The sequence below is a fragment of the Papaver somniferum genome, chromosome 8, assembly GCF_003573695.1.
Source record: "Papaver somniferum cultivar HN1 chromosome 8, ASM357369v1, whole genome shotgun sequence".
In the NCBI taxonomy this organism is placed as follows: Eukaryota; Viridiplantae; Streptophyta; class Magnoliopsida; order Ranunculales; family Papaveraceae; genus Papaver; species Papaver somniferum.
In genome coordinates, this window is record NC_039365.1 from 88,577,809 (window position 1) to 88,594,246 (window position 16,438).

At 37.3% G+C, this 16,438-nt stretch overlaps 1 protein-coding gene across 1 annotated transcript; it reads left to right on the forward strand.

Annotated features, from left to right (window-relative positions):
• The first annotated feature begins 7,264 nt into the window (after positions 1-7,264).
• On the forward strand, positions 7,265-14,480 carry LOC113305750. The gene is made up of 2 exons (XM_026554753.1): positions 7,265-7,864; positions 13,695-14,480. Exons 1-2 carry the CDS (start codon positions 7,265-7,267, stop codon positions 14,478-14,480), a joined length of 1,386 nt encoding a protein of 461 aa, XP_026410538.1.
• The last annotated feature ends 1,958 nt before the right edge of the window (positions 14,481-16,438 follow it).

The window sequence follows — 16,438 nt, forward strand, 5'->3', positions numbered from 1 at the left end:
AATATCGTCTCGGCCCCTCGGGTTCGTACATGACATAGGAGTCGTGGCCCGAGTCGACTTCAACGGTTCATACCCCGTCTGGTACGGGAGGTAAGTCCATCGAAACACTCGCGAATCCCCTGTCAGCGGGTTTACTGTATTCCTTAAGGTAATTCATTGATTGAGGACGAATTTGGACTGTTTTTAAATTCCTATTAAAGGGCAAGGCCTGGCCAATACAAGATAAGGGTTCGGATTTCATCACCGTTCCCTTCTTGCCCGCCTTAGGTAAACGAAACCTAGCGCGAACCCAAGCTTAAAATTCGATTAGAACGAGACCGATAGGGTAACGAGCTTGGTAGGAAAATCTTTCAAAAAATATTGGTTACTCTTTTAGCATACTTCGAAGTTCATGATGGTTTCTGTGAGTTGAATGCGTGACTGCGCCGCCTTGTGATAGCGGTGAGGCCTTGGGTATCAAAGCTCCACTGAGCTTCCCTCGCCTCAATTCAACTTACATTAGCTCAGATTGATTCCAGAGGGGTGTGCTCAAATTGTAACGAATTCCTTTTCGAAGGAATGGAAGCTGGTCTAGAAAACAATCTAAGTTGAGCCATCATGCTTTTTGTTTGATAGATTCTGTAGGTTTGATTTGGTCGAGTCATCCTTGTTTGTGATTGTGTAGAATTCCCTTGCAATTAAGAATGTCGAACTGGTATGACAGAAGCCAATACAATGAGTATCGATCTGAATTTGAATATGGACATCATCATTTTTATGACCATGTTGGGAATAGTGGTTGGGAACGCCGTCCTTTGGAAGGATATGGGTCATACCCTGGTGAGCCCAATTACTATCCACACATGCATCAGTCTTACGAGCAAGAAGATTATAGTACTAGTTCTTCGTCTCTAGAGGATACAATCAAACTTTTGAAAAGTAGTCCTTTTTATGATCCTTCTGATAATTCCTCTTTACTAGAGTCAACACGTAAGTTAGCTGAGTCGACGCGTAAGTTAGCTGAGATGAATAATATAATTATAGACGAAAGAACTACAATAATGAGTGAACCTTCTTTAGAAGACCACCTCAAGCGGATAGCTGAGACGAACGAAAGAATTGCTCGAAATTACTTGAATTGCCAATATAGTGTATCCAATAATACCCTTGAGAATGAAGATAGTTATTTACATAATCAAGATAACAAGGTTAGAATTGGTAGCACTACTTGTTTTGATGAGGTTCGATCTTTTTCATGTTATTATGATGAGGATAGTGTTGATGGAGAATCATACTTATGTAGGAATAGTGATCAGGAAATGGATACTCCAATTGAGCTTTACAATGATAATATTATTTCTATTTCAAATCCAAATAATTTTAATAATTATTCACCTATTCAAAAGGAAGAGGATTTGACTAGAGATACCCTCGTTTTAGACGATGTAGTATTTCCTGTCTACGAAGACGATGATAGTTTTGAGGAACGAGTTTATTCGGAGAATATTGTTTTAGAGTCTAGAAATTTAGAAACATTAAACTTAGAAAAAGAAAATGAACTCGTAGAAATGAGTGAGGATGAATCCGACTTAGAAGAATCAATTGACCATTTTCAGGAATCCGATGACCTAGAAATTAGGGAAGTTGTGACTAGTCTTTCTAGAGACACAGAAAACTCTAAGTTTTGGGGTGATTATCAGTCTCCGGGTTCTTTAACTCTTAGAAAGTTCCCCCGTGTAGGACTTGACATTTGTGCCTCAACCATCTTACACGATTATCTTCGTACACTTTTACCTGAACCTAATGATGTCCAGAGAGAAGCTCAGTTGTTAGAAACCCATCCTCTGGTTGATGTGGTTAACCCATGCTATGATACCCAGATTGACTTTGTTTTCCCACCAAATAGTTTTCTTCCAACTGTGGGAACGTTTCAAATGAGTCGAATATTAAGTTCTGAGACTAAACCTAAATGCTTTAGGAAATTAGAATCGACACATTTGCTTAGGAATGACCACTACTCTCATTTTGGTCAATTATGTAAGTCAAATCTTATTGACTTAGAGGATCCTCAGTTATTTAGGTTATTATTGTGCGCTTCTAAGATCATATTTGAGTTTTTCCAGACTTTAGGACCTAATGATTCGGATCCCACCTATGAAGAAACGCAGCCAATGAAAATTTTCTATTTAGACCCTTTCATAGAACCTGAAGCTGAACCACAATTAGATATAAATTTCTTAATCAGGAAACTAAGTAAGGGCATGCTAGTCTTGTTAACTTTCTTGGTTCATTGTAGTTTCCTTTGGTCAGCTCTGTTTAGTTTTGAAGATCCACAGTTATTTCGACTGTTATTTTATGGTTCGAGTTGACTAATCCTTTCCTAAGTCTGGCTGAAGACTTTAAACTTAGCACTTCTTGGGAGGTATCCCATGCTCATGCAACACGGTAATATCTTTCCTTATCTCTTTTGCTTCATTGGTAACAATTTCTCCTTGTTCATGCTTTTAATTTCATCTTTAGAACATTGAGGACAATGTTAGATTTAAGTTTGGGGGTATGGGAGAAACTTTTTAGTTGCAGTATGAATAAATAAACTCCAGAGCCTAGAAATTTATGCGTATTTAGGATGGCACTAACCAATCTAAGTGGATGGAAGCATTTTGGTTGTAGGAGTTGAGGAACCAATCTGAATAGATGGAACCATCTAAAGAGTCTATTCATAAAAGCACATAGCTCAGGTGTTAGAAATAACATGATAGTTTCACCATATCTCGTTGAGTCCTTTTCACTTTTATTTTTATTTTATTTTATTTTGTTTTTAAACCATGTTTCTCTAAGTGATAGGTGGGGCCCATGATTCAAGTTGTTACCAATGCTAGGATGAATTAGAGGTATTGAGTTACCAAAAAAAATAAAAAGTTGAAAAAAAAAAATTGAAAAAAAAAATTTTTGAGACCAGACCATTCGACCAAAAGGAATAAATTCAATAAAGTCGACCACTGGTACCTTTGTATATGCCAGTTGTGTTGACCTAGAGTTAGGTTATCGACCACTGGTACCCTTGTATATGCCAGTGTGTTGATATTAGTCAGACTAGTATCTCAATCCATTAGGATAGGTTCATTTTGGCGGAGGCCTTCAGACAGATATGGGAAACGCCGTTCACTTAGTAAACATCAAAATCATCTATGTTTTTCTATATCCATCTCTTAATCTATCCATGTGATTAGTTTTGACTTCGGATATTTATGTCCATAGTGCGACTATCTGAGTAGAGCTCTGTCATTTTATATGAATTTTAGTATGCTTGAGTGCAAACTCGTGTACATCAATTGGAATTTCGCATCAGGATACTTCCTCTTGTAGTCAATAAGTATGCCAACCAAGGAGATTCTTTAGTTCCTTCCAAGGTTCGTTGTAGATAGCTAGGGTCTGGAGTATTAAGGTTTTGTGGGTATATCTATAGTAAGCCCTCCCGAGACTATAACTCGGCCACTAGGGACACCTAGGGGTTTAAAGGCTTATTGCATACGCTAAATGCAATCGACGATGCCTGCGACAGTGAGTTAGGATTTCATTTTGTAGTTTTGATTTGCTCGGGACTAGCAAATAATAAGTTTGGGGGTATTTGATAGACGCATTTATATGTCTAATTTGTCCCAATTGTATATATTGTTAGTGCTCGATTTTGTACTTATTTGGTTATTTTATGTCTTTGTAGGTGTTTTTGGAGAAATAAGCTTTTGCGGCGAAATTGGCTAAAATATGGCGTTTGGAGCTCCGTTGACAGTATACCGGAAGTACCCCAGAAATACCCCGGAGGAAGCCCAAAAAAGTCCGAAAAACATCCCAGAAAAATTACTAAAGGCACCCAAGATTTGGTTATTTCCACCCCATGAATTATATTTCAGCCCAACTTACTATTCGTACCCCTGAACTGGATAGGGGAGGTCTTCTTCAAATTTCAAATAATTGTTTTTGGCGGGAAAAATGCATGCAGACACTGTTGATTTTGGATTGAAGATTTGAACGAGTTTCATGGAGATTCAATAGCTAAATTTGGTTGGGCTTGTCTTCTTAGAGCTTAACAGGGTCTATGGGATTGTTTAGATCCAACCAATTGGGCTGGACAAGTCGGAGGAAGCAATCAAAGTCCAAACAGAGTACGTCCTCTTTCTGTTCATGTTCAAATATTTTGTGAGATTTTTTGGGAGAGTCTCACGCTGGATAGACGTCTATCTAGTATGGTTCAAGTCCTGGGAGAGTTTGGTGACAAGAAAATAGCTAGAAGACGCGTACAAAAATCAACAAGAGAGATTTTCTCTCAAACTGCAGGGAAGTTACGTAACTTGGAAGCAAGGAAAAAAAGAGAAGATTTTGCGGGATTTCTTGGGGTTGTGAAGTATATAAGAGGTGTTGAGAATTGAGATAAGGTTTATCAAGTGTTTGGGGTCGAGCAGGGACCAGAGAGAGACCGGAGGAGCGAAGAACATGAGTTGCAGGAAAAGTTTCCTGCTGTTGCTGCTGCTGCTCGAGGAGGAAGAAGAAGACGAAGAACGGACCCTCCAGGGCCGTCGTTCTTCAACAGTGCTAGCAGCAGCAGACTTGCGTCGTTATTCAACAGCAGCGCTAAAGTATCGTTCTTCTCTGGACGCTTAAAGAGGGTCGTAGTTTCACTGTATTTTATTTTTCACTCTTTTAATCATATTTTGAGCATCAAGTATGTATTTTGAGAACATGATTATTATGAGTAGCTAAACCCCAATACTGGGATAATGGAGGAAACCATTATTTATGCATGGGTAATTCTATTTGATTCTTTTATGACTATTTGCACTATTATAAGTTGATTTATGATTTTTCTTGGTAATTTGTGATTTTATCTGATGATGTATGCTTAGTCTAGGAACTCTTGATGCATCATGCTTATGATTTACATCTAATACTTTATAAAATCTATTTTTCGCAAAGAAAAGAGTCGATATTTGTTATCATTATAAGCTATAATTGTCTAGAATTAATAGTTGTTTCGCATGAGTACAAGAATTGGTGGAATCCTGAGTCCTAGTATCTCTTGATCCTGTGACAAATTTTGTATATGTTTTTGTTTTAAAAATCTTTTGAAGTCCGAGCAACGAATCCTTATTTACCGCAATCGAAATACTACAACAACCTACTATACCCGATGTAAGTTTTAGCTTGACGTGGCTCTTGACTTCGTCAAATTTGATCCCAAGAACAGTGTCCCATTGTTATTGGTTTAACCAGCGCCTACATGGCACGTAGGCGTGGAACGAGAGTGGTCTGGGCATCTCGCGTTTTTGTGGATAAAGCAACCGGTTGTAATGGATATTTGCCTCAGCCAGAATACAGTATAGTTCCCTGGACAATGTTTACAGCCCTTCCACCACAGGATTGGTAGAGCTTGGGGTTATTAATCTGCAAGTGGTTCACAGTAAGAGTTCTCCGTTTTAAGGCAGCCAAACCAAACACATTGATTAGGAGAGCGACCTTCCTACAGCCGGGACAACAAGTTTGTCTAATCTTGGGACACGATGCGGCACAATCTGACTGGTAGAGAGGATGAATGATTCTAGTATTGAGTTTGGTATTTGAAACATAAATTTGAGGAACAAACCGCCGGAAACAACCAGCATAGAAGGGATAGTATTATATATATATATACTCGAGATAGGTGTTGGAGGTAAAAAGGATACTCAAACTCACGGGTTTCAATTATATCTTCTCATGCTTACAACGTTCAAATATCTACTTCATGTAGATTAGCAAGTTTAAGTTTCGGAGTGAGGTTTGTCCACAATAGATGGTACTTAACGTAAGTTTTAATCTTCATATCATATATATCATATATCAAAAATAGTGCTTTTAGAGAGGAAATCCAGTGTTACAAATTTTGGGGATTGATTTGCTACTTATTAATGCATATTCAAAGCTAATTTTTAGTGTTTTTCTTTTTACATGATTTTTATTCAACTAATTGCAGGGCTTTACTTGATATCATCACCAAATTCGGTCACCAAGAATTGTCGCCTTTGATTCAGTGGTTTGTGTTTCGAGATTCAATCTTTTCCACTGTGCTCCTACTCTTCTTCTCCCTTTTTCTTATCAACGGAAATATTGCTTAGTCGATCATACAAAACAAAACGCACTTAGTATGGGTGGCAAATAATAGCGTATATCGTTATAAGCACCAAATAGTTTTAATTTAAAGATTTTCGCTACGATAGTTTTTAACTGCTATTTGGTTTCAACAGTAGCTACCCTAATATGTCATCCAATGATGTCTACATTCACTACAACGGAGTTTGGCAAGAAATGCCAAATGGTGATGATTCATATATCCACAATCGGGAACATATGAAGGTCGTATCGCTTCCTGATGATTACACCTGGGAGCAGTTGAGGGACATAACAACCTCCGTTTTGGAATTGCAGCATGGATCTGCTATAGACATTTACGGCTTGGTTCATGTCCCTGTCAAAGGGTTTAATCAGCCGATTATTCTTAATTGTGAGGCTCACCTGAAATTCTATCAGATCCAATACCCTAATCTTCCTAGTTTTTTCACCGTGAAATCCACTACTGAGGCATCGGGGAAGGAAGAAAGTCACACGCCCACAACTCCTGCCAAGTCCGACTCTAAACATCCTAGTGATTTACATTCTGGTGGTGTTGATGTACAACACGACAAACCTCATGTATACGATCAAGGTGTGGTTTCCTTTTTTCTCGCAATAATTATTTTAAGCAAGGAAAGAAAAGAAATCATTACTCTCTGCTCCCTGTAGTTTTTAAGCATAATTACTTTATGCTCCGAAGACCTGTTGCCACCGATTCTTACTCTGTTTGTTACTTTGTTTCATATGTTTTAAACTTTTTTTGATTAAATTTCTACTTATTTATGTTATTGAATTAGCAGAGTTTTCTAACATGTCAAAGCGGAGGAGGACTTCAACGACAAATGCATCATCTCCTGAAGCCTTGCAACTTCGCATACTTCATGATTTCCCGTTAATCCAAAATCCAGAACCTGACTGTCAACCCCCAAGTGCAATGAGAAGATTGCGAATGATGAGCTCTGTGAGAAAGACAACTTTAAAGAAAAGAGGCTATTAGTACTATTCATTAAAATAACAATGGGTTCGATTTTCTGGTTGTTAAATCAAATACGAAAATTTATTTCGTGAAATGAAAAGATAGGACTGTCAATGGAAATTACGAGCATGCAGGTATAATTTATTGACCTGGTGGAGGATCACTAAGATGACTACTATACACACCTGTACCAACAATAAATGTGAGACTCGGACCAGAAGAGGAATCACAGATGCCATTGCTGATGTTGTGAAGAAAAAATATCATAGGTGCGACAGTGTTTACACTCCTAGACGGCTGCAGCACGACGTCAAAATTAAGTTTGGTTTGAGCCTCACTTACAAGCAGGCTTATCTGTGCAACAAACGCGGCCTAGAATTATGTAGAGAAACATCGGACGATTCGTACCAGCATCTTGTCGGTTACAGCCACATGTTGAGCGGAGACAACCCCGACACTGTGACGGAAATTCTCACAGATACGAATGATCGGTTTGTGTATTACTTTATGGCCCTGGGGGTGAGTGTTAGTGGATTCATATCGTTTTGTAGACCCGCATTTGCAGTCGATGGGACTTATCTTACTGGAGAACGCTTAGGAGTACTACTGACAGCCGTTGCATTGGATGACAACGAGCAGTCATACCCTCTTACTTTTTCCATCGTCGACGTAGAAAGTAAGGATTCCTGGGAATGTTTTCCTTGTAGAGTACACAACTTGTTAGGGAACATCGACGATCTTACTATCATCTCGGATAGAAGCACTCATGTATGCCCGGCTGTTGTAAACGTGTTCCGTAACGCGAATCATATCCATTGCGTTTTTCATATGGCAGGTTTATCACTAACACACTGATTATCTCGTGAATGGAATAATTATTGTTTACCAGAAATCACAATAACATGCGGTGTTATTGGTTTTTCAGGTAATTGTTGGAAAACTATTAATAAAAAAATAATTTTTTAAAGTTTAATAAAAAATTATAATTTATTGTTTTTTTGTAAATGAAACTTTTTAGTCTCACATTGTGGAGTTTCCAATTTTTAGTAGTTTTAAAAACTATATAAACTTATTAGTCCCACATTGTGGAGTTTCCACTTCTTAAATTGTTTTATTCCATTATATAAAGAAATTCACTATTTTTGTAAAATCTATGGGAAATGGGTTGCTCTATATTTTAAAGGGACCCCTAAGGGAAAATATTTTATAACGTTTCTTAAGAGTTCGCGATTTTCCTTAACGGTTTTTTCGGAGTTGCCAAGCTCAAGTTGAGCATCTATTACATATGCTAGTAGTAGGTGTAGTAGGGTGTTTTATCCTGGAGATATCCGTCCTGTGAGGGCTATAGCATCACTCTTGAGTGTAGCCGGGCTCTAATGTCTTAAGGGCAACGTGTTGAACACGTGACTCACTCTGTTTTTCCAAAGTTTTGCCTTGTTGCTGTTGCGGAGATATAGGGAGCTCATTCGTTTCATCAAATCGATCACTTCCATTATAAAGGAGCTAAGTATCAATAACTTTTGCTTATTTGATTTTTCCTTGTTTTTTGATTATTGCACCCAACAATCTTAAGACATTAGAATTTGTAATAATCGAAAATGGTTGGTTGGTTTGTGAATCATGGATGTTAATTGTGGAGTGAAAAACAAAAATAATGTTTTGGTCAGCTGTAGAGTTTCGAGATTATCTCTTAACCTAGAAGGAATTTCGATGAACCCTTTTGACACAACGTAGTAGACATCCTTATAGTTACCCACGTAAAATTTCAGAATTTTTGGAGTTGTAAAAGTATTTTTTTGATATTTTACAAAACAGACAAATGTTCCTGAAAAATTCTGACGGGCAAACTTTTCTTGTTAACTAAAGTATTTTTTATGGGGTAATCATGAGTTTTTTGATATGGTGGTTCAAACGAAGTTTGTAAATCTAGATATTATCTTCAAAACTCATATTTTATCTTCTGTTTCGGAACTAAGGTTTGTGAGATGTGGTGTATTAGGTGATTGGGAAATTACCGTGTTCGTGGTCAGAGTATAAACGAAGATTGTGACATGAAATTGAAAAGGAACATGGCTACCAGGTGCATGTGGATGAACACAAATCTTCCAAAGCTGAAAAAGGCGGGAATATCAAACACAACTCTAACTGTAGTCTTCATAAGAAAGGTATGTTTCGTAAAACTGAATCCGGCGTTACTTTAATTAAGGATGATTGTTATGTTTGTAAAATTCCAGGCCATACGGTAGTAAAGTGTAGACAACATAAAACCTTAATAAGTAGAAATTTAATGTTAATTTAGTTGAAACAAATTAGAACGAGTTTATTCACATGATGTCGGAAGTTATTTTAACAACCAATGTGAGAGACCAGAAGGTGGACTCTGGAGCCACCAAGAATGTTTGTTGAAACAGAGACCTGTTCACCTCCTATCAGAGGATAGGGGATGTCGAGAAACTCTTTTTGAGTAACTCATCTGCAATAGAGGTTGCATAAAAGTAAAAGGTCGAGCAGAAGCTCATATCTGTAATACTCTCACATTGAATGAAGTTTTCATGTTCCAAGCATATGCAAGAATCTTGTATCTTGTTCTATTGTAGATGGAAAAAGATTTAAGATCTTAATTGAATCTGGAAAACTTGTTGTAACAAGGCAGTTATTTTTTAAGCAAGAGTTATAGGACTTTGGGTCTATATAAGCTTAACGGAAAAATCTGATGATGTGAACATAGTTGATTCTTGTACTTTCTTTATGTGATTGATTGTTTTATGTGGTAAGATTGTAACCGTAAACTTATAAATCAATGCTTAACTGGATAGCATAGGCTGAGTACCCAAATTTAGTTTGGACTTTGAACACAAAAGTGAAATCTGTGAAGAATCAAATATGCTTTAAAACCTTTTAGCACAAATGTTCAGAGTAATTCTAAGCCTTTAGAATTAATTCAGTTAGGCCTAAATGACATGAGTTCAACCCAAAATCACTGTGGTAAAAGATGGTTTATAACTTCTGTAGATGATTGTACGAGGTACTGTCTTGTATACTTGCTTAGGGATAAGGATGATGCCTTAGAAGGCTTAAGATGTATAAACTTGAAGTTCAAAACCAATTAGAAGCCTTGAACATAACAACTGTATCCTTAAGAAGATGATAATTGTCATGTTGATTAGTTCAGGATTACCTGCGACCTTGTGGGGGGAGGCAGTCATGTTAACTTGTATATCCTGAATAGAGTACCCTTGAGGATCATATAAAACTCCATATGATTTATGGATAGGTAGATGACCTTCTTATGAATGCGTCGAAGTGTGGGGGTGTTTGACTAAGTTTGCCATTCGTCTTCCTAAAAGAAGTAGATAGAAACCAAAATTTTTGATTGTGTCTTCATATAAGGTATGCTGAGTATACTTCTACATATAGATTTTTGGTTGTGTGTTCTGATTATTCAGACTTTGGTGTGATTTTTTCTGACTTTGTTGTGAATACTATTACATAATCTAGGGATGATGAGGTCTTTGAACATGTTTATTCTTAAACCTGTACCTCATTAGAGATGTGTTGTTGATCCCCTAGATTTATTTTCAAATAGTCAGAACTTATCTTAAAGGAAGATAAAGTTAAGGTTGAGCCTAAGAGAAGTAAAACAATTAGACTTGAGACTTCTTATGAAGCCGACTTCATAACATGCCTAGCTTAGTCTAAGCCCTGGACTTGTAAAGAAGCCTTGATATCTACTGAAACCCCATTCTGGTAAGAGGCTTCATTTAGTGAAATGGACTCAGTCCGTCGGAACCTGACTTGGGAGGTTTATAGTTTACGTCCAGAGAATAAGACCATGAGATGTAAATGAGTCTTTAAGAGGAAACATTAGGTATATGGAACTGTAGAAAAATATTAGGCTAAGTTGGTAGCTAAAGGCTATAAACTAAAAGAAGGTGTATATTTCCTTGATTCTTATTCACATGTGACGAGATTTACTTCCGTTGAGATGCTAATTGTTATTGTTGTCATAAACAAATTAGAGATACATCAGATGGATGTTAAGACAGCTTTTCTAAAATCCTGAATTAGATAAAGAAATTTACATAGACCAACCTTAGGGCTTTGTAGTGAAAGGTTATGATGAAAAAGTTTGTAAGTTGAACAAAATTTTGTATGGTTTATAAAATAAGCACGTAAACAGTGACACGGAAAATTTGATCATATGATAATGTGTAGTGGATTTAAGTTAATGAATCTGACAAGTATATTTACAAGTAACTTGTTAAGGATACCTGTGTGATTGTATGCTTGTATGTTGATGATATGCTTATACTTGATACAAACATAGATGTGATTAATTCCACTAAAAACATGCGCTGAATGAGAACGTTGACTTGAAAGACTTAGGCCCTGTTGATGTAATCTTAGGGATGAGGATTAGAAAATAATCTAACATATGTAGTCTTTGTCATTCTCATTATTTTGAATTTGTGCTTAAGAGATACAATCAGTGTGATTGTAAGCCTGCTTGTACTCCGTACGATTATTCATGTAGACTCAAGACAAAAGGGTAATGGAGTATCTTAACTTGAATACTCAAGAGTTATAAGATGTCTGATGAATTTAATGAACTGTAAGAGTCCAGACATTGCTGTCCTTGAGGGACTTTGTGACGTAAACTGGATAGTTGACTCAGAAGAGTCTAAGTTTACGAGTGGATATGTTTCACTCTAGCATCAGGGTTTGTTTTTGGAAGATTTACAAACAAACATATATTGCTCAATTCATTATGGAATATGAGAGTATTGAGTTAGATAAAGCACGAGAGGGGGCCGAGTGCCTAAGATGTTTTTTTAGAAGACATTCCTCTCTGGCATAGGCCTGTGCCAGCTATATCTATACATTGTGCTAGCCAAGATATAATAGCTAAAGCTGAAAATAACTAATCTCAATCGGCGTTATTTCCATTGATTGGATAAATTCCAAGGAGAATATCGCGCAATCCTTGACGAAAAGTTTATCCCAAGAGATAGTTATAAATGCATAGAGGGGGAAGGGGCTTAAGCTCATAAATTAAACTTGCCATGAAGGATACTCAACCTTGCTGACTGGAGATCCCAAGATCAAGGTTTCGAATGAGACAACTAATTTGTGGTGGGTGAAGGTATACACTATCAGAGAATTTTATTCTCTGTCCCTTCCCTATGGTGTAGACGTGATAGTGTGACTGCATGTGAAGGATGACTTTTAAGAAGTCTTAATGAGTTCTATAGTTTCAATTTAAGATTGAAGTGGGGTTTAACAGTAACACTCTTTATGGAAACTCACCTATCTGAATGAGGAAGTGGGCCGCTTTCTATGAGAATATGAGCTTTGATTCTCTAGAGCATTCTGAGAAACAGGATATGTCCAGGGCCAAATTGGACAAAACGGCACGAGCTTGGCAGCAATCTTGGAGATATCACCCGTGGTTGTTATCGCGAATTACATCAAATGCTAGCAGTTCAAGACATAGTTCACTGTCTCTATCAAGTAATTCCGGTAATATCTCACTAAGCAAAGGTTCAAGACCTCATGGACACCTCTGCCTAAAATGGTATTTCCTGCGCTTTTTATGTGATTTTCGTTTTGATGGTTTTGGTATTACTGGAACTTAGGACCTAAAGGTCACTAAGGGTTCACTAGTTCATGCTTTTTCACTTTGGTGAAAGATACCTATAGTCTCACCATGTGAGAACTAAAGATGAAAGCTCTCAATACTATTATGATTTATACAATCCATAGTATGACCCTGGGGTCAACACACTTTTGTGTGAGGGAGAGAACGTAGAAATGACTAGTATGATCTCAACACTTGCACGATCAGTCTGTTTGGATCGTGAGGTTGGGATATTGATTTACCAAGATCTATCTGTGTTTTCATGTTTTATTGAGTTTTCATTCATGTGGGGGATTGTTGGAAAACGATTAATAAAAAAATAATTTTTTAAAGTTTTAATAAAAAATTATAATTTATTATTTTCTTTTGTGAATGAAACTTTTTAGTCCCACATTGTGGAGTTTCCAATTTTTAGTACTTTTAAGAAACTATATAAACTTATTAGTCCCACATTGTGGAGTTTCCACTTCTTAAATTGTTTTATTCCATTATATAAAGAAATTCACTACTTTTGTAAAATCTATGGGAAATGGGTTGCTCTATATTTTAGAGGAATCCCTAAGGGAAAATATTTTATAGCGTTTCTTAAGAGTTCGCGATTTTCCTTAACGGTTTTTTCGGAGTTGCCAAGCTCAAGTTGAGCATCTAGTACATATGATAGTAGTAGGTGTAGTAGGGTGTTTTATCCTGGAGATATCCGTCCTGTGAGGGATATAGCATCACTCTTGAGTGTAACCGGGCGCTAATGTCTTAAGGGCAACGTGTTGAACACGTGACGCACTCTGTTTTTCCAAAGTTTTGCCTTGTTGCTGTTGCGGAGATATAGGGAGCTCATTCGTTTCATCAAATCGATCACTTCCATTATAAAGGAGCTAAGTATCAATAACTTTTGCTTATTTGATTTTTCCTTGTTTTTGATTATTGCACCCAACAGTAATGTGAAACGAAATATTTCTGAAGGCTGCTCTCGCGTTCACTGATGAACAATACGAGGAAGCTATGGATGACCTTGAAGAAGAAAGCCAGTTAGCGGCAGCTTATGTAAGAAAACCTGGAGTAGAATATTGGGCGCGAGTAAAGGCAACAACCGGACGATATTCCCTTATGACCACCAACATCTGCGAGTCATTCAACGGAAGAATAAAACACGCTAAACATCTGCCTTTGACTCATCTTGTTGATTTCATTCGGAGAATTCTAATGGAATGGTTCAGTGAGCGTAGGCAAATGGCTAATGACTGGAAGCACGATCTTAGTCCTTTCGCCAAGGAACTCAAGCTTCGATGGCATCTCGCAAAGAATTTCACACCTTGCCTTGTCAAAGATGATGAATATAAGGTTACAGAATATGGATCTGCATATGTACACCTGGTCAAAATGAATGCCAGAAGTTGTAGTTGCAAGGTCTTTGATTATCAGCACTTGCCATGTCCACATGCTTTAGCAGTATGTGAGAAATACAAAATAAAGGTATTTCCACTCTGTGGCGACTACTACAAGACATCCAAGTGGGGATCTAGTTATGAGGGTCCTATCTACCCAGTGTTAAGTACTTCCGCGTGGAATATCCCAGCCTCGGTGGCTGCTCGTAAGGTTTTACCTCCTTTGGATAACCGGAAAGTCGGACGTCCAAGATTGAGCAGGTTACGGTCTCGTAATGAACCTTGGGCCAAACCAGCGAATAAGAGGGGATGCAGGAATTGTCATCTTCCCGGGAATTACCATACCAGTTGCCCTACCAGGTAAATGCTATGCAGGAGACGCAATAGATATGCAGGCTGTTAAAAGAGTGTTGCTACGGCTTGCTGGCCTGCCGACTGTTCATTCTTCTTTTTATAAAAATAAATAAATGTCATATGAGGTGTATTAGTTATGGGATTTTAACGGAGATTTTCCTATATGGGATTTAATTTTCTTGGACGCTTAAATAAAATTAATGTTGATCATTTGACGGGATTTATTTTGTGGTAGTGGGAACTCAATCGAATTAAGAGGTGCCTCGATATGACCCTTCCTTTCTCACAAGGATGCTCCCAACCCGTCCGTGATCATTGTTTGAAATGGCGGTTCATGCAGAACCACAATTAAATCTATCGGTGGTTCCCTTTCATGTGCGTAAATGCTAGATAACCCCCATTTCCTTCCCCGCCTACGTGTCATGCAGGTATTAGTTAAACCAATATTAACGGTACCCCAGCTTCTCTCTTGGGATCAAAATTTGATGAAAGCAATGGGTTATTTTTTCTCATCACTGAGATGGCGTCCTCTTAAACAAATTTTAGTCACGGATGGGTTAGCTTCAAGTTGATTATGCGATCAAAGAGAATAACGGGCAGGAGAATTGTTATTCTTTCGTATTCAAGTAAAATTGTGATATGTGCATGTGTGTACCAAGAAGTTTGAGTGGTTTTTGTTTTTTATTGATGCTAATTTTTTTATTAATCAAAAAGTATAGTTGTTCATTTTTCATTAACCAAGCCTAGATAGCTGAATTGTGTCTAGTTTTTGTTTTTGTTTTTTTCTAAATGAAACAGGGATCTGATTACCTTTTTTTTTTCACTTGTGGTTTTAATGAGTATATAGCTATATACGCAACTACCACCATCATTAACCTCTTATCTGTGTCTCTCAGCCTTATCTTCTTCCTTATCGAGAATATTAACCCTAAACGCTAGGTTTGAGAGAGAATAGATTAGGGTTATGCATAAACAGTTAGATAATGAGATCCAGACAAGACTCGAAGACTAGAAATTTCAGAATGGTGGTATCCGTTTCAGTTTTTTTCTTTTTATAATTAAAAAGACATCAAAACCGAAAGATACAAGACAAGATTAACAAACTACATCTGACTGACTGCAAATCACAATTAAAAGGATCATAAGCAACGAATCTCTAATAATAGAATCCCAATTAAGAGAATCACAAGTAGCCATAGAATCACAGATACCAAGAAGCCGTAACAGTATCGCCCGTAACAGCCGTAACAGTATCGCCCGCTTATCAGTTGTCCCAATACTGAGTAAGCCCATGTAGTATGTATTGTTGGGGGAATTACCGATCCGGGACGCTATGCACAATACTGAGTAAGGCTAGGTAGTATGCATACGCGTAGATTTCCCACTTCATAGCATATTACCAATGCTTCATTTTATTCATTGATGACTTTATTCGCGTGACAGATTGTTGAGTAATGCAGTGTTTTACTGTTGGCAAACGGATTGCAACTGATTAGCGAAACAATGTAAATAGTGTAAGTTTATATTTAGTTGTGCGTTGATTGGATGTAAGACATACACACGTTTTCTCTTGTAAGGTCTTTTATATATATCAGGCAAGATCCAATGACATGGTTATATTAACATAATAATCACGATGTGTCTTTCAACAAAATCCAAGTGAAAACGAATTTGAAGCTCCATGTCATGATACACATGTTTACACAAGAAAAAAGAATTGTATTAAGACTTATAAAACTAAAATTAAAAACAAAATCATAATAGGCGGCACACCCAGCCATATCTAATTAAGGACATGCTTCAGAAAAATAAATCTAATTAAGTACTTTTAATATAATTATTTTGCCCCTCTTAACCTGATGTTCAGCTTCCATCCCTGCAGCAAGGAATGTGTTGCTGAGATGCATCTTATGAGCACATATCTCCTTTACTCCTCCAAAACCCTTCAAGGTGACCCCACTTGGCATG